Source organism: Salmo salar, chromosome 13 (assembly GCF_965601325.2).
Source record: "Salmo salar chromosome 13, fSalSal1, whole genome shotgun sequence".
NCBI lineage: Eukaryota > Metazoa > Chordata > Actinopteri > Salmoniformes > Salmonidae > Salmo > Salmo salar.
This window is the reverse complement of record NC_138303.1, coordinates 6987872-7006472: the sequence shown is the minus strand read 5'-3', so window position 1 is coordinate 7006472 and position 18601 is coordinate 6987872. Positions and strand designations below refer to the sequence as shown.

The 18601-nt window shown below is 47.2% G+C and overlaps 1 protein-coding gene across 1 annotated transcript in view; it reads left to right on the top strand.

Annotated features, from left to right (window-relative positions):
- The window catches only part of LOC106594785 (IQ motif and SEC7 domain-containing protein 1), a 148510-nt gene that overhangs the window by 62660 nt on the left and 67249 nt on the right, over positions 1–18601 (top strand). The window contains exons 2-8 of the mRNA XM_045692827.2: positions 5308–5599; positions 6236–6583; positions 8097–9238; positions 13717–13878; positions 16799–16921; positions 17114–17280; positions 17550–17689. Of these exons, the coding sequence (XP_045548783.2) occupies positions 5308–5599; positions 6236–6583; positions 8097–9238; positions 13717–13878; positions 16799–16921; positions 17114–17280; positions 17550–17689 (2374 nt within the window). The remainder of the gene's footprint in view (positions 1–5307; positions 5600–6235; positions 6584–8096; positions 9239–13716; positions 13879–16798; positions 16922–17113; positions 17281–17549; positions 17690–18601) is intronic.

Below are 18601 nucleotides of genomic sequence, written 5' to 3'. Positions count from 1 at the left end.
TGTAGTCTAGGTGGTGGTTGTTGTGGTGTGTTGTAGTCTAGGTGGTGGTTGTTGTGGTGTGTTGTAGTCTAGGTGGTGGTTGTTGTATCTCTAGGTGTGTTGGAGTCTAGGTGGTGGTTGTTGTGGTGTGTTGTAGTCTAGTTGGTGGTTGTTGTGGTGTGTTGTAGTCTAGGTGGTGGTTGTTGTGGTGTGTTGTAGTCTAGGTGGTGGTTGTTGTGGTGTGTTGTAATCTAGGTGGTGGTTGTTGTGGTGTGTTATAGTCTAGGTGGTGGTTGTTGTGGTGTGTTGTGCTAGGTGGTGGTTGTTGTGTCTCTAGGTGTGTTGTAGTATAGGTAGTGGTTGTTGTGGTGTGTTGTAGTCTAGGTGGTGGTTGTTGTGTCTCTAGGTGTGTTGTAGTCTAGGTGGTGGTTGTTGTGGTGTGTTGTAGTCTAGGTGGTGGTTGTTGTGTCTCTAGTTGTGTTGTAGTCTAGGTGGTGGTTGTTGTGGTGTATTGTAGTCTAGGTGGTGGTTGTTGTCTCTCCAGGTGTGTTGTAGTCTAGGTGGTGGTTGTTGTGGTGTGTTGTAGTCTAGGTGGTGGTTCTTGTGGTGTGTTGTAGTCTAGGTGGTGGTTGTTGTGTCTCTAGGTGTGTTGTAGTCTAGGTGGTGGTTGTTGTGGTGTGTTGTAGTCTAGGTGGTGGTTGTTGTGGTGTGTTGTTGTCTAGGTGGTGGTTGTTGTGGTGTGTTGTAGTCTAGGTGGTGGTTGTTGTATCTCTAGGTGTGTTGTAGTCTAGGTGGTGGTTGTTGTGTCTCTAGGTGTGTTGTAGTCTAGGTGGTGGTTGTTGTCTCTCTAGGTGTGTTGTAGTCTAGGTGGTGGTTGTTGTGGTGTGTTGTAGTCTAGGTGGTGGTTGTTGTGGTGTGTTGTAGTCTAGGTGGTGGTTGTTGTGTTGTAGTCTAGGTGGTGGTTGTTGTGTCTCTAGGTGTGTTGTAGTCTAGGTGGTGGTTGTTGTGGTGTGTTGTAGTCTATGTGGTGGTTGTTGTGTATCTAGGTGTGTTGTAGTCTAGGTGGTGGTTTATGTGGTGTGTTGTAGTCTAGGTGGTGGTTGTTGTGTCTCTAGGTGTGTTGTAGTCTAGGTGGTTGTTGTTGTGGTGTGTTGTAGTCTAGGTGGTGGTTGTTGTGTCTCTAGGTGTGTTGTAGTCTAGGTGGTGGTTGTTGTCTCTCTAGGTGTGTTGTAGTCTAGGTGGTGGTTGTTGTGGTGTGTTGTAGTCTAGATGGTGGTTGTTGTGGTGTGTTGTAGTCTAGGTGGTGGTTGTTGTGTCTCTAGGTGTGTTGTAGTCTAGGTGGTGGTTGTTGTGGTGTGTTGTAGTCTAGGTGGTGGTTGTTGTGTATCTAGGTGTGTTGTAGTCTAGGTGGTGGTTGTTGTGGTGTGTTGTAGTCTAGATGGTGGTTGTTGAGGTGTGTTGTAGTCTAGCTGGTGGTTGTTGTGGTGTGTTGTAGTCTAGGTGGTGGTTGTTGTGGTGTGTTGTAGTCTAGGTGGTTGTTGTTGTGTCTCTAGGTGTGTTGTAGTCTAGGTGGTGGTTGTTGTGGTGTGTTGTAGTCTAGATGGTGTTTGTTGTGGTGTGTTGTAGTCTAGGTGGTGGTTGTTGTATCTCTAGGTGTGTTGTAGTCTAGGTGGTGGTTGTTGTGTCTCTAGGTGTGTTGTAGTCTAGGTAGTGGTTGTTGTGGTGTGTTGTAGTCTAGGTGGTGGTTGTTGTGGTGTGTTGTAGTCTAGGTGGTGGTTGTTGTGGTGTGTTGTAGTCTAGGTGGTGGTTGTTGTGGTGTGTTGTAGTCTAGGTGGTGGTTGTTGTGGTGTGTTGTAGTCTAGGTGGTGGTTGTTGTGGTGTGTTGTAGTCTAGTTGGTGGTTGTTGTCTCTCTAGGTGTGTTGTAGTCTAGGTGGTGGTTGTTGTGGTGTGTTGTAGTCTAGGTAGTGGTTGTTGTGGTGTGTTGTAGTCTAGGTGGTGGTTGTTGTATCTCTAGGTGTGTTGGAGTCTAGGTGGTGGTTGTTGTGGTGTGTTGTAGTCTAGGTGGTGGTTGTTGTGTCTCTAGGTGTGTTGTAGTCTAGGTGGTGGTTGTTGTATCTCTAGGTGTGTTGTAGTCTAGGTAGTGGTTGTTGTGGTGTGTTGTAGTCTAGTTGTTTGTTGTTGTGGTGTGTTGTAGTCTAGGTGGTGGTTGTTGTGTCTCTAGGTGTGTTGTAGTCTAGGTGGTGGTTGTTGTCTCTCTAGGTGTGTTGTAGTCTAGGTGGTGGTTGTTGTGGTGTGTTGTAGTTCTAGGTGGTGGTTGTTGTGTCTCTAGGTGTGTTGTAGTCTAGGTGGTGGTTGTTGTATCTCTAGGTGTGTTGTAGTCTAGGTGGTGGTTGTTGTCTCTCTAGGTGTGTTGTAGTCTAGGTGGTGGTTGTTGTGGTGTGTTGTAGTCTAGGTGGTGGTTGTTGTGTCTCTAGGTGTGTTGTAGTCTAGGTGGTGGTTGTTGTGGTGTGTTGTTGTCTAGGTGGTGGTTGTTGTGGTGTGTTGTATTCTAGGTGGTGGTTGTTGTGTCTCTAGGTGTGTTGTAGTCTAGGTGGTGGTTGTTGTGGTGTGTTGTAGTCTAGGTGGTGGTTGTTGTGGTGTGTTGTAGTCTAGGTGGTGGTTGTTGTGGTGTGTTGTAGTCTAGGTGGTGGTTGTTGTGGTGTGTTGTAGTCTAGGTGGTGGTTGTTGTGGTGTGTTGTAGTCTAGGTGGTGGTTGTTGTGTCTCTAGGTGTGTTGTAGTCTAGGTGGTGGTTGTTGTGGTGTGTTGTAGTCTAGGTGGTGGTTGTTGTGGTGTGTTGTAGTCTAGGTGGTGGTTGTTGTGGTGTGTTGTAGTCTAGGTGGTGGTTGTTGTGGTGTGTTGTAGTCTAGGTGGTGGTTGTTGTGTCTCTAGGTGTGTTGTAGTCTAGGTGGTGGTTGTTGTGGTGTGTTGTAGTCTAGGTGGTGGTTGTTGTGGTGTGTTGTAGTCTAGGTGGTGTTTGTTGTATCTCTAGGTGTTTTGTAGTCTAGGTGGTTGTTGTTGTGTCTCTAGGTGTGTTGTAGTCTAGGTGGTGGTTGTTGTGGTGTGTTGTATTCTAGGTGGTGGTTGTTGTGGTGTGTTGTAGTCTAGATGGTGGTTGTTGTGTCTCTAGGTGTGTTGGAGTCTAGGTGGTGGTTGTTGTGGTGTGTTGTAGTCTAGTTGGTGGTTGTTTTCTCTCTAGGTGTGTTGTAGTCTAGGTGGTGGTTGTTGTGTCTCTAGGTGTGTTGTAGTCTAGGTGGTGGTTGTTGTGTCTCTAGGTGTGTTGTAGTCTAGGTGGTGGTTGTTGTGGTGTGTTGTAGTCTAGGTGGTGGTTGTTGTGGTGTGTTGTTGTCTAGGTGGTGGTTGTTGTGGTGTGTTGTAGTCTAGGTGGTGGTTGTTGTGTCTCTAGGTGTGTTGGAGTCTAGGTGGTGGTTGTTGTGGTGTGTTGTAGTCTAGGTGGTGGTTGTTGTGGTGTGTTGTAGTCTAGGTGGTGGTTGTTGTGGTGTGTTGTAGTCTAGGTGGTGGTTGTTTTCTCTCTAGGTGTGTTGTAGTCTAGGTGGTGGTTGTTGTGGTGTGTTGTAGTCTAGGTGGTGGTTGTTGTGGTGTGTTGTAGTCTAGGTGGTGGTTGTTGTGTTGTAGTCTAGGTGGTGGTTGTTGTGTATCTAGGTGTGTTGTAGTCTAGGTGGTGGTTGTTGTGGTGTGTTGTAGTCTATGTGGTGGTTGTTGTGTATCTAGGTGTGTTGTAGTCTAGGTGGTGGTTGTTGTCTCTCTAGGTGTGTTGTAGTCTAGGTGGTGGTTGTTGTGGTGTGTTGTATTCTAGGTGGTGGTTGTTGTGTATCTAGGTGTGTTGTAGTCTAGGTGGTGGTTGTTGTGGTGTGTTGTAGTCTAGGTGGTAATTGTTGTGGTGTGTTGTTGTCTCGGTGGTGGTTGTTATGGTGTGTTGTAGTCTAGGTGGTGGTTGTTGTGGTGTGTTGTAGTCTAGGTGGTGGTTGTTGTGTCTCTAGGTGTGTTGTAGTCTAGGTGGTGGTTGTTGTGGTGTGTTGTAGTCTAGGTGGTGGTTGTTGTGGTGTGTTGTAGTCTAGGTGGTGGTTGTTGTATCTCTAGGTGTGTTGTAGTCTAGGTGGTGGTTGTTGTGTCTCTAGGTGTGTTGTAGTCTAGGTGGTGGTTGTTGTGGTGTGTTGTAGTCTAGGTGGTGGTTGTTGTGGTGTGTTGTAGTCTAGGTGGTGGTTGTTGTGGTGTGTTGTTGTCTAGGTGGTGGTTGTTGTGGTGTGTTGTAGTCTAGGTGGTGGTTGTTGTGTCTCTAGGTGTGTTGGAGTCTAGGTGGTGGTTGTTGTGGTGTGTTGTAGTCTAGGTGGTGGTTGTTGTGGTGTGTTGTAGGTTAGGTGGTGGTTGTTGTGGTTTGTTGTAGTCTAGTTGGTGGTTGTTTTCTCTCTATGTGTGTTGTAGTCTAGGTGGTGGTTGTTGTGGTGTGTTGTAGTCTAGGTGGTGGTTGTTGTGGTGTGTTGTAGTCTAGGTGGTGGTTGTTGTGTTGTAGTCTAGGTGGTGGTTGTTGTGTCTCTAGGTGTGTTGTAGTCTAGGTGGTGGTTGTTGTGGTGTGTTGTAGTCTATGTGGTGGTTGTTGTGTATCTAGGTGTGTTGTAGTCTAGGTGGTGGTTGTTGTCTCTCTAGGTGTGTTGTAGTCTAGGTGGTGGTTGTTGTGGTGTGTTGTATTCTAGGTGGTGGTTGTTGTGTATCTAGGTGTGTTGTAGTCTAGGTGGTGGTTGTTGTCTCTCTAGGTGTGTTGTAGTCTAGGTGGTGGTTGTTGTGGTGTGTTGTAGTCTAGGTGGTGGTTGTTGTGTCTCTCGGTGTGTTGTAGTCTAGGTGGTGGTTGTTGTGTATCTAGGTGTGTTGTAGTCTAGGTGGTGGTTGTTAGGTATGTTGCCATATTAAATCCAATAAGGACGACTGAAAACACCAGCTCAAATACTTATAGATTGCTAGAGTCTTTCCTCTGCTGACCTACCTATCCCCTCTTTCATAGTTAAACTAATTGATCTCTACTCTCTCTCTCTACACTCTCTCTCTCTCTCTCGCCCCCTCTCTCCCTCTGTCTACCCCCTCTCTCTACTCTCTCACTACCCCCCCTTCTCTCTCTCTCTCTCTCTCTCTCTCTCTCTCTCTCTCTCTCTCTCTCTCTCTCTCTCTCTCTCTCTCTCTCTCTCTCTCTCTCTCTCTCTCTCTCTCTCTCCCCCCCTCTATCTTCCTCTCTCTCTCCCCCCCTCTATCTATCTCCCTCTCCCTCTCTCCCCTCTAGTGTGGAAGAGCCTCAACGTGGCGACACAGGCAGTTTCTCCGACAGCACCTGTAGCCAGGGGCCCTACCTGAGCAGCTCTGATCACCGCTATAACAGTGGCCCCGGCCCACTGGGCCACCACCCCCAGGGCCCCACGGTGGCCCCCCCTAGCCCTGCCTCCCTGGCCTGGGCCCAGAGGACCCGGCACCAGCCTGCCAGCCTGGCGCTCCGGAAGCAGGAGGAGGAGGACAACAGGCGCTGCAAAGCCCTGTCCGACAGCTATGAGCTCTCCACAGACCTACAGGACAAGAAGGTGTTTTAAAAAAAAACATTTTGTGACTTTTAAGGCCCGATATCAAGGTGTTTTAGTTCAAGACTAGGCTTAATCTGTATCCTGACAGTTGTTGTTTTCTGATTTGTTATTTGTTATATTCTGAATGTATACACTAAGTCTAATGTACACTAATAGAGTGTAAATGATTCTGCTGATGTTGTATTCTATGTTGTTATGTATTCTGTTGCTGTGTGACATAATGAAGACAAATTAGTGAACATAACCCTGGGTCAGGTCCTTTTCAACAGAAACTAAAGAACATTCTTACAAAACATAGGCTATAGAGATGTTCCTTATGACCAATTTGTATAAGGTTGCTATGACAATATTCCCTCACAAAGCTCCCTTAATCTCCAGCTCTGTCAATGGTCCTTTCCACTTCCCCCTACTCTCTGATTGGTCCTTTCCACTTCCTTCTGCTCTCTCATTGGTCCTTTCCACTTCCCCCTACGCTCGGATTGGTCCTTTCCACTTCCCCTTACTCACTGATTGTTCCTTTCCACTTCCTTCTGCTCTCTCATTGGTCCTTTCCATTTCCCCCTGCTCTCTGATTGGTTCTCTCCACTTCCTCCCACTCTCTCATTGGTTCTGTCCACACTTCCTGTTCCTTGTAAGGTGGAGATGCTGGAGAGGAAGTACGGAGGTTACTTGCTCAGTCGGCGGGCGGCGCGTACCATCCAGACGGCGTTCCGTCAGTACCGCATGAACAAGAACTTTGAGCAGCTACGAAGCTCTGCCTCCGAGAGCAGGATGACTCGACGTATTATCCTGTCTGACACGAGACTGCAGTACTCGTTTGACGAGCGGCAGGGCCAGCCCCGGGGCCAAGGGGATCAGCCGGGACAGAGGTATCCGCAACCTGGACGCCACCCTGGGGGTGAAGAGGTGCAGGCTGGGTCTCCACCACGCTGCCAGGGGGACAGAGAGGAGTACACACACCTGGACGATACCTTCTCCAAACAGGTGAGAGTTAGTAACATACCTGGACGAGAACTTCTCCAAACAGGTGAGAGTTAGTAACACACCTGGACGAGAACTTCTCCAAACAGGTGAGAGTTAGTAACATACCTGGACAAGACCTTCTCCAAACAGGTGAGAGTTAGTAACATACCTGAACGAGAACTTCTCCAAACAGGTGAGAGTTATTAACATACCTGGACGAGACCTTCTCCAAACAGGTGAGAGTTAGTAACATACCTGGACGAGACCTTCTCCAAACAGGTGAGAGTTAGTAACATACCTGGACGATACCTTCTCCAAACAGGTGAGAGTTAGTAACACACCTGGACAATACCTTCTCCAAACAGGTGAGAGTTAGTAACACACCTGAACGAGACCTTCTCCAAACAGGTGAGAGTTAGTAACACACCTGGACGAGACCTTCTCCAAACAGGTGAGAGTTAGTAACACCTGAACGATACCTTCTCCAAACACGTGAGAGTTAGTAACACCTGAATGATACCTTCTCCAAACAGGTGAGAGTTAGTAACATACCTGAACGAGACCTTCTCCAAACAGGTGAGAGTTAGTAACATACCTGGACGAGATCTTCTCCAAACAGGTGAGAGTTAGTAACACACCTGGACGAGACCTTCTCCAAACAGGTGAGAGTTAGTAACACACCTGGATGAGACCTTCTCCAAACAGGTGAGAGTTAGTAACACACCTGGACGAGACCTTCTCCAAACAGGTGAGAGTTAGTAACACCTGAACGATACCTTCTCCAAACACGTGAGAGTTAGTAACACCTGAATGATACCTTCTCCAAACAGGTGAGAGTTAGTAACATACCTGAACGAGACCTTCTCCAAACAGGTGAGAGTTAGTAACATACCTGGACGAGATCTTCTCCAAACAGGTGAGAGTTAGTAACACACCTGGACGAGACCTTCTCCAAACAGGTGAGAGTTAGTAACACACCTGGATGAGACCTTCTCCAAACAGGTGAGAGTTAGTAACACACCTGGACGAGACCTTCTCCAAATATGTGAGAGTTAGTAACACACCTGGACGAGACCTTCTCCAAATAGGTGAGAGTTAGTAACATACCTGGACGATACCTTCTCCAAACAGGTGAGAGTTAGTAATACACCTGGACGAGACCTTCTCCAAACAGGTGAGAGTTAGTAACACACCTGGACGAGACCTTCTCCAAACAGGTGAGAGTTAGTAACACACCTGGACGAGAACTTCTCCAAACAGGTGAGAGTTAGTAACACACCTGGACGAGACCTTCTCCAAACAGGTGAGAGTTAGTAACACACCTGGACGAGACCGTCTCCAAAATATCATTTCTCAGGTCACGGTGACTCACCGTTCTGTTTTTATCCACCCTGTGTGACTCAGTGTTGTGTCTTCATCCACCCTGTGTGACTCAGCGTTGTGTCTTCATCCACCCTGTGTGACTCAGCGTTGTGTGTTTATCCACCCAGTGTGACTCAGCGTTGTGTCTTCATCCACCCTGTGTGTGTTGTAGGTGACGTCCCTGGCTGACTCCATCGATGACACCCTGACCTGTCAGTCAGGTGTGGAAGACTTTCAGGAGGAGGAGGAAGGTGACGGAGACGAGACAGGGGTGGAGGCGGACGACTTTGGAGAGTGTGTTTGGAGGCCGAGGGAGGGAGACAGACAGAGGGGTGGAGGAAGAGGAGGAGTGGGAGGAAGAGGAGGAGGAGGAGAGAGACAGAGCATGCACGAAGACAGCACAGCCACCTCCTACAGCGACGTGACCCTCTACATGGATGACGGGCTCTCCTCCTCTCCCCTGTCCTTGGACCGGGCCCCCAGCAGCCCAGATACAGAGTACTGGAGCCCAGGAGTGTGTGGCGGTAGGGTGGGGGGGCGCGAAGACAGCCGGGACACAGAGGGAGGGGGCAGCAGTAACAGCCGACGCAGCACCCCTTGTACAGAGTGTAGAGACTACAGCCTGAGAGGAGCTCACCTGCCCCTGCTGACCATCGAACACCCAAGTGACAGCTCTGTTGATATGAGTGACCGCTCGGACCGTGGCTCTATAGGCAGACTGGTCTACGAGACAGAACCAGGGGGAGGAGGGTCACCTCAGGGCACTATTAAACATAACCCCCACCCAAATCCTCACCCTAACCCCAACGGTCGCGCTGTCCCCATACCTCCCCAGGCCCAAGGCCAGACTCGTTCTGTGCTTCCTCACCGCCCTCACCCTCACCCCCAACCCTCGGCCATCCCCTCCCACCTGCCCTACCACACCATCCTACACCACCACCATCAGTTTCCATATCACCCTCTACATCCCCACCAACCGTACCCCGATACCCCCTCCGCCTCCTCTCAGTCCCCCCAGGGACCACCCCTCACCCCCCTATTTTCCTCCTCATCCACCACACTGCCCCCTGGTGGCCAAGAGCAGGTCTGCTGTTCGGACGGAGACAACGACTCCCTCAACTCCACCACCAACTCCAACGACACCATCAACTGCTCCTCCGGGTCCTCATCACGCGACAGCCTCCGGGAGCCCCTCCCACCGCTCGGGAAACAGACCTATCAGAGAGAGAGCAGACACAGCTGGGATAACCCCGCCTTTAACAACGACGTGGTGCAGAGACGACAGTACCGCATCGGACTCAATCTGTTCAACAAGTAAGTTAGACAGTACCTCGTCGGACTCAATCTGTTCAACAAGTAAGTTAGACAGTACCGCGTCGGACTCAATCTGTTCGACAAGTAAGTTAGACAGTACCACATCGGACTCAACCTCTAGTAAGTTAGACAGTACAGCGTCGGACTCAACCTGTTCGACAAGTAAGTTAGACAGTACCACATTGGACTCGACCTCTAGTAAGTTAGACAGTACCACATCGGACTCAACCTGTTCAACAAGTAAGTTAGACAGTACCGCATCGGACTCAATCTGTTCGACAAGTAAGTTAGACAGTACCTCGTCAGACTCAATCTGTTCGACAAGTAAGTTAGACAGTACCTCGTCAGACTCAATCTGTTCGACAAGTAAGTTAGACAGTACCTCGTCGGACTCAATCTGTTCGACAAGTAAGTTAGACAGTACCACCGCATCGGACTCAACCTCTAGTAAGTTAGACAGTACCGCATCGGACTCAATCTGTTCGACAAGTAAGTTAGACAGTACCGCATCGGACTCAATCTGTTCGACAAGTAAGTTAGACAGTACCTCGTCGGACTCAACCTCTAGTAAGTTGGACAGTACTGCATTGGACTCAACCTCTAGTAAGTTAGACAGTACCTCATCGGACTCAACCTCTAGTAAGTTAGACAGTACCTCATCGGACTCAACCTCTAGTAAGTTAGACAGTACCTCATCGGACTCAACCTCTAGTAAGTTAGACAGTACCTCATCGGACTCAACCTCTAGTAAGTTAGACAGTACCTCATCGGACTCAACTTATAGCAAGTTAGACAGTACCTCAATGGACTCAACCTCTAGTAAGTTAGACAGTACCTCATCGGACTCAACCTCTAGTAAGTTAGACAGTACCGCATCGGACTCAACCTTTAGTAAGTTAGACAATACCTCATCGGACTCAACCTCTAGTAAGTTAGACAGTACCTCATCGGACTCAACCTCTAGTAAGTTAGACAGTACCTCATTGGACTCAACCTGTTCAACAAGTAGGTTAGACGGCACCCCGAGAAGGTGCAAGATAATGTAAGTAAGCCTTGTCCGAGCGTTGTCTGAGCCAGAACGTGTGCAGGCTTTCATACACTGAGGTAACATACCTAATTCAGCTAAGATTCAGACTGAAGACTATTTATTTTATTGATTGATTGAATCAGGTGTGTTACTGCAGGGCTGGTTCTGCTGGTTGGATGGCACAGCCAGTAGCTCTACAGGGTTTTTGATGTGAATAGTAGTGTTTCTTTTCTCCTCCTCGTTTCCCCTTAGCCTGACGACTCACACTAAATTCTTCTAGTGTGAATTTAGTGTGAGTCGTTAGCAACTTACTTTAGTCTGAGACTTCCCTCATTGAATTTGTTTGTGGTGACCATGGGCAGGAGGAGTATTGTACAAAACAAAGTAATCAGCGATTGCGATCGTTTCTAGTCAGAGTATCAAAGCAAATCGCCGCTTTACCCATGTGTGTTCTGGTTCTCGCCCCAACCCATCGGTTTCTGGGTCAATCAGACGGCCCCGAATTTGTTCGCATGTGGTCAAGGCTTGGGGAGGTACTCCGATCAAGACTCATTTGGAAGAAGAAACTAACATCCGTGGGTGTGGCGTAGCGTTTGGTCGGAGCAAGGAGTCTGGTTAGCCAGGCAACCTCTCCCTGCCTCTCTGTCAGCTGTTAAGGCGTCACCATGCTTCACATCGGCTGGTGGCTGAGCTCGGCTAGCCGAACTAAATGCCTGTGCTCGCATACCCCTTTAAAAGACCTTTGTTTGGAAAATAATATTTGGTAATAGTACTGTTTCTCCATTTTGAGACGTCAGAGCAAGTATGCACTTTCTCAAAAGATAACTCAAGAAAACTGTCATTAATTTAGAACTTTTTTGCCGAGATGTTAGTCGTGCAATTTTGCATCTGACTAGGATGTTTGGTGCAGTATTTCTCAAGTGGAAAAATGTGCATGAGGACGAGTCGTCTGGCATCTCATTGAAGAATTCCTACTGTTGACCAATCGCCGATGAGGTGTTGAACGCTGAACTGTGGTCAATGAACAGCATTCTCACGTAGGTGTTCCTTTTGTCCAGGTGGGAAAGGGCAGTGTGGAGTGCAATAGAGACTGCATCATCTGTGGATCTAGGGTTTCCGGGATGATGGTGCTAATGTGAGCCATGACCAGCCTTTCAAAGCACCTCATGGCTAACGATGTGAGTGCTACGGGGCGGTAGTCATTTAGACAGGTTGCCTTCACTTAATTGGGCACAGGGACTATGGTGGTCTGCTTGAAACATGTAGGTATTACAGACTCGGACAGGGACAGGTTGAACATGTCAGTGAAGACACTTTCCAGTTGGTCCACGAATGCTCTGAGTACACGTCCTGGTAATGCGTCTGGCCCTGCGACCTTGTGAATGTTGGCCTGTTTAAAGGTCTTACTCACATCAGCTACAGAGAGCGTGATCACACAGTCGTCCGGAACAGCTGGTGCTTTCATGCATGCTTCAGTGTTGCTTGCCTCGAAGTGAGCATAAAAGGCTTTTAGCACGTCTGGCAGGCTCGCGTCACTCGGCTGCTCGCAGCTGGGTTTCCCTTTGTAGTCCGTAAGAGTTTGCAAGCCCTGCCACATCCGACGAGTGCTAGAGCCGGTGTAGTGGGATTCAATCGTAGTCCTGAATCGATGCTTTGTCTGTTAGATGGTTTGTCTGAGGGCATAGCGAGATTTCTTATAAGCGCCCGGATTAGTGTCCCACTCCTTGAAAGCGGCAGCTCTAGCCTTTAGCTAGGTGTGGATGTTGCCTGTCATCCATGGCTTCTGGTTTGGATATATACGTACGGTCACTGTGGGACGACGTCGTCGATGCACTTATTGATGAAGCCGGTGACTGATGTGGTATACTCCTCAATGATAAAATTATGGCCAGTTTTGCCATATGGAGGGCGAGGGAGAGCTTTGTATGCATCTCTGTGTGTGGAGTACAGGTGGTCTAGAGTTTTTTTCCTCTGGTTGTACATGTTACATGCTGGTAGAAATGAGGTCAAATTGATTTAAGTTTGCCTGCATTAAAATCCCCGGCCACTAGGAGCGCCTCTTCTGGATGAGCATGTTCTTGTTTGCTTATGTCTTTTTACAGCTGGTTGAGTGCAGTCTTAGTGGCAGCATCGGTTTGTGGTGGTAAATAGACGGCTACGAAAAATATAGATGAGGACTCTCTTGGTAAATAATGTGATCTACAGCTTATCATGAGGTACTCTACCTCAGGCGAGAAATACCATGGCACTACCTTAATATTAGACATTGCGCACCAGCTGTTACTGACAAATAGACACACACCACCACCCCTTGTCTTACAGGACGTAGCTGTTCTCGCCTGCCGATGCACGGAAAACCCAGCCAACTGTATATTATCCGTGTCGTCGTTCAGCCACGACTCAGTGAAACATAAGATAATACCGTTTTTAATGTCCCGTTGGTAGGATAGTATCAGATGGAGCTCATCCAGCTTATTCTCCAGTGATTGCACGTTGGCCAATAGAACGGATGGTGGAGGCGGGTAACCCACTCGGCTGACGAATTCTCACAAGGCAACCTGATCTGAGTCTCTCAGATGTTGAAGGATCTGATCTCTCTGTTTTGTCCAGAAAAGGAGAAACCCCACAGTCACTCACCAGAAATACAAATGTTCTTTAGAAGTTTAATTAATTTACAGCAGCAGATGTTTTTTTGGTACTTTATGCCTTTACAACCCTGCAGCCATAGACACGCCCTTTACAACCCTGCAGCTATAGACACACCCTTTACAACCATAGACATGCCCTTTACAACCCTGCAGCCATAGACACGCCCTTTACAACCCTGCAGCTATAGACACGCCCTTTACAACCCTGCAGCCATAGACACGCCCTTTACAGCCCTGCAGCTATAGACACGCCCTTTACAACCCTGCAGCCATAGACACGCCCTTTACAACCCTGCAGCCATAGACACGCCCTTTACAACCCTGCAGCTATAGACACGTCCTTTACAACCATAGACATGCCCTTTACAACCCTGCAGCCATAGACACGCCCTTTACAACCCTGCAGCTATAGACACGCCCTTTACAACCCTGCAGCCATAGACACGCCCTTTACAGCCCTGCAGCTATAGACACGCCCTTTACAACCCTGCAGCCATAGACACGCCCTTTACAACCCTGCAGCCATAGACACGCCCTTTACAACCCTGCAGCCATAGACACGCCCTTTACAACCCTGCAGCCATAGACACGCCCTTTACAACCCTGCACCAATAGGCTTTCACAAGGACCTCTGAGTTAGTTGAGTAGGCCAAGTTCTTCAAGGCCAGTTCTTCAAGGCCAGTTCTTGATTCTCTGTGTTGTGTCATTCTACTTTAGGTCACTTTGGATAAAAGCGTCTGTTAAGTGGCATATACAGTATTATGTAATAACTCCTGTTTCTCTGTGTCTCTCCCTCGACGCAGGAAGCCAGAGAAGGGTATACAGTACCTGATAGAGAGAGGCTTCGTATCGGACACACCGGTAGGCATCGCCCGCTTCATCCTGGAGAGGAAAGGACTGAGCAGACAGATGATAGGAGAGTTCCTGGGATGCAGACAGAAACAGTTCAACAAGGACGTACTGGAGTGAGTGGCTAACCAGTTAACGCTACCCTATATACATTATCGTGTTCTGTCTGACTCTAACCAGTCAACGCTGCCCTATACATTATCGTGTTCTGTATGACTCTAACCAGTCAACGCTGCCCTATACATTATCGTGTTCTGTATGACTCTAACCAGTTAACGCTACCCTATATACATTATCGTGTTCTGTCTGACTCTAACCAGTCAACGCTGCCCTATACATTATCGTGTTCTGTATGACTCTAACCAGTCAACGCTGCCCTATACATTATCGTGTTCTGTATGACTCTAACCAGTCAACGCTGCATTATACATTATCGTGTTCTGTATGACTCTAACCAGTCAACGCTGCCCTATACATTATCGTGTTCTGTATGACTCTAACCAGTTAACGCTACCCTATATACATTATCGTGTTCTGTCTGACTCTAACCAGTCAACGCTGCCCTATACATTATCGTGTTCTGTATGACTCTAACCAGTCAACGCTGCCCTATACATTATCGTGTTCTGTATGACTCTAACCAGTCAACGCTGCATTATACATTATCGTGTTCTGTATGACTCTAACCAGTCAACGCTGCATTATACATTATCGTGTTCTGTATGACTCTAACCAGTCAACGCTGCCCTATACATTATCGTGTTCTGTATGACTCTAACCAGTCAACGCTGCCCTATACATTATCGTGTTCTGTATGACCCTAATCAGTCAACGCTGCATTATACATTATCGTGTTCTGTATGACTCTAACCAGTCAACGCTGCATTATACATTATCGTGTTCTGTCTGACTCTAACCAGTCAACGCTGCCCTATACATTATCGTGTTCTGTATGACTCTAACCAGTCAACGCTGCCCTATACATTATCGTGTTCTGTATGACTCTAACCAGTCAACGCTGCATTATACATTATCGTGTTCTGTATGACTCTAACCAGTCAACGCTGCATTATACATTATCGTGTTCTGTATGACTCTAACCAGTCAACGCTGCCCTATACATTATCGTGTTCTGTATGACTCTAACCAGTCAACGCTGCCCTATACATTATCGTGTTCTGTATGACCCTAATCAGTCAACGCTGCATTATACATTATCGTGTTCTGTATGACTCTAACCAGTCAACGCTGCATTATACATTATCGTGTTCTGTATGACTCTAATCAGTCAACGCTGCATTATACATTATCGTGTTCTGTATGACTCTAACCAGTCAACGCTGCATTATACATTATCGTATAAGGACATCTCCCGTCTGGATTACTGCAACTCGCTGTTGGCTGGGCTCCCTGCCTGTGCCATTAAACCCCTACAACTCATCCAGAACGCCGCAGCCCGTCTGGTGTTCAACCTTCCCAAATTCTCTCACGTCACCCCGCTCCTCCGCTCTCTCCACTGGCTTCCAGTTGAAGCTCGCATCCGCTACAAGACCATGGTGCTTGCCTACGGAGCTGTGAGGGGAACGGCACCTCCGTACCTTCAGGCTCTGATCAGGCCCTACACCCAAACAAGGGCACTGCGTTCATCTACCTCTGGCCTGCTCGCCTCCCTACCTCTGAGGAAGCACAGTTCCCACTCAGCCCAGTCAAAACTGTTTGCTGCTCTGGCACCCCAATGGTGGAACAAGCTCCCTCACGACGCCAGGACAGCGGAGTCAATCACCACCTTCCGGAGACACCTGAAACCCCACCTCTTTAAGGAATACCTGGGATAGGATAAAGTAATCCTTCTAACCCCCCCCCCCCCCCTTAAAAGATTTAGATGCACTATTGAAAAGTGGTTGTTCCACTGGATATCATAAGGTGAATGCACCAATTTGTAAGTCGCTCTGGATAAGAGCGTCTGCTAAATGACTTAAATGTAAATGTAAATCGTGTTCTGTATGACTCTAATCAATCAACGCTGCCCTATACAGTATCGTGTTCTGTATGACTATGACTAACCAGTCAACGCTGCATTATACATTATCGTGTTCTATATGACTCTAACCAGTCAACGCTGCATTATACATTATCGTGTTCTATATGACTCTAATCAGTCAACGCTGCATTATACATTATCGTGTTCTATATGACTCTAATCAGTCAACGCTGCATTATACATTATCGTGTTCTATATGACTCTAATCAGTCAACGCTGCATTATACATTATCGTGTTCTATATGACTCTAATCAGTCAACGCTGCATTATACATTATCGTGTTCTATATGACTCTAATCAGTCAATGCTGCATTATACATTATGGTGTTATGTATGACTAACCAGTCAACGCTGCCCTATACATTATCGTGTTCTGTATGACTCTAACCAGTCAACGCTGCATTATACATTATCGTGTTCTGTATGACTCTAATCAGTCAACGCTGAATTATACATTATCGTGTTCTGTATGACTCTAATCAGTCAACGCTGCCCTATACATTATCGTGTTCTGTATTACTCTAATCAGTCAACGCTGCCCTATACATTATCGTGTCCTGTATGACTCTCTCACCCTTTTCTTTAGTAGAAGGATACTTTATTGTCCATTATTCTTACTTTTATATATTTCCTCTGTGATGACTCTCTCCCTCTCATCATCCTTCCTCCCTCTCTTCCTCTCTTCACCCTTCCTCCCTCTCTTCATCCTTCCTCCCTCTCTTCTTCCTCCCTCTCTTCATCCTTCCTCCCTCTCTTCTCTCTCCCTCTCTTCATCCTTCCTCCCTCTCTTCTTCCTCCCTCTCTCCTCTCTCCCTCTCTTCATCCTTCCTCCCTCTCATCATCCTTCCTCCCTCTCTCCTCTCTCCCTGTCTTCATCCTTCCTCCCTCTCTCCTCTCTCCCTCTCTTCATCCTTCCTCCGTCTCTTCATCCTTCCCTCCCTCTCTCCCTCTCTTCATCCTTCCTCCCTCTCTCCTCTCTCTATCCCCTGTCCAGTTGTGTGGTGGATGAGATGGACTTCTCAGGGATGGATCTGGATGATGCCCTCAGGAAGTTTCAGGCCCAGATCAAAGTCCAGGGCGAGGCCCAGAAGGTGGAGAGACTGATCGAGGCTTTCAGGTAACAGCAGGATTATGGACTATAGCATGACCTGTGGATTTATAGACTTTTATGATTTTTTTGTTTTGTTTGGGTAGTTTGTGTTGTGCACAACAGTATTAATTTTGTATTTTAGTTTTCTTTTAAAAATCTGCTTCATATCTAATCTCTCTCTGTCTCTCCCCTTTCTCCCCCCACCCCACTCACCTCCAGTCAGCGGTACTGTGTCAGTAACCCGGTGCTGATCCGACAGTTCCAGAACCCCGACACGATCTTCATCCTGGCCTTCGCCATCATCCTCCTCAACACAGACATGTACTCTCCCAACGTCAAACCAGAGAGGAAGATGAAGTTGGAGGACTTCATCAAAAACCTCAGAGGTGAGGAGGATGCCGACTGTTTTTCAGAACCTGGAGGTAAAAAGTGATGACCTCCTTCATTCTTACTCATCGAAACAGACAACCATAGTACTACGTCTATTTCTCTCACATCATTGGCCCGTCTCAGACTTTCCCTTCTGTCCTCCTCGTCAATCTCTACCTCTTCTTCTACAGAACGTTAGGGAATGTTTTATAGTAGAATTTGTAAATCATTTTCTTTCTCTGTTTGACTAACACACTCTCTCCTCTGTGTGTGATATGTTTCTCAGGAGTGGACAATGGTCAGGACATTCCCAGAGACCTGTTAGTAGGAATCTACCATCGGATAGAGAAGTGGGAGCTACGCACCAACGATGACCACGTGTCTCAAGTACAGGCCGTGGAGAGAGTTTTTGTCGGCAAGAAGCCTGTAAGTCAAAATACTGTAGAAATGTGTCTGTATTTCTCGACTGACGTTGTATCCAATCTAAATTGATTATCATCATTTTTTTTTTTTTTGCATTTTATGAAAGTAAAGATTTATAAAAGTACAGACTCAGATTTCAAAAATTAAAAATTAAAAATAAAAGTATATCACTGTAGTTAGTGAGGAACATGGGGAAGGTGTGCTGCTTTAAACGTTCATACATTTGTTAATCCCCTTCTTAAGAGACAAGTAGGAGAAAATGCCCTTTGAAAAACTGACAAGATTTTCACACTTTCTAGAGTTCTTCTTTTGTGTACGCCCGTTCAGCATTGTTAACACCCTCTTAATCCTTCGCCCCAACCACACATGTAAACATGTGAGTTAGCATGGTATATTGTCCTCCAGGAAGTAGTCTCTCTACTTAAACCCAGATAAATTCAGGGCAGTAATATTTTTTGAGAGCTGTAGCAATACTTTTGCATTTGTCCAAAGTTATATATTTCCAAAAATCTGCAGTAGTAAAGAGGATCTATATACTGACCAAGGAAGCCCCCCTTGTTCTGTTATAGACATGGTTAGTGTGGGGAAAGCCCCATACTGTAGGTAGAAGATATACCCATGGTTAGTGGGGAAAGCCCCATACTGTAGGTAGAATATATACCCATGGTTAGTGTGGAGGGGAAAGCCCCATACTGTAGGTAGAAGATATACCCATGGTTAGTGTGGGGAAAGCCCCATACTGTAGGTAGAAGATATACCCATGGTTAGTGTGGAAAGCCCCATACTGTAGGTAGAAGATATACCCATGGTTAGTGGGGAAAGCCCCATACTGTAGGTAGAATATATACCCATGGTTAGTGTGGAAAAACCCCAAACTGTAGGTAGAATATATACCCATGGTTAGTGTGGAAAGCC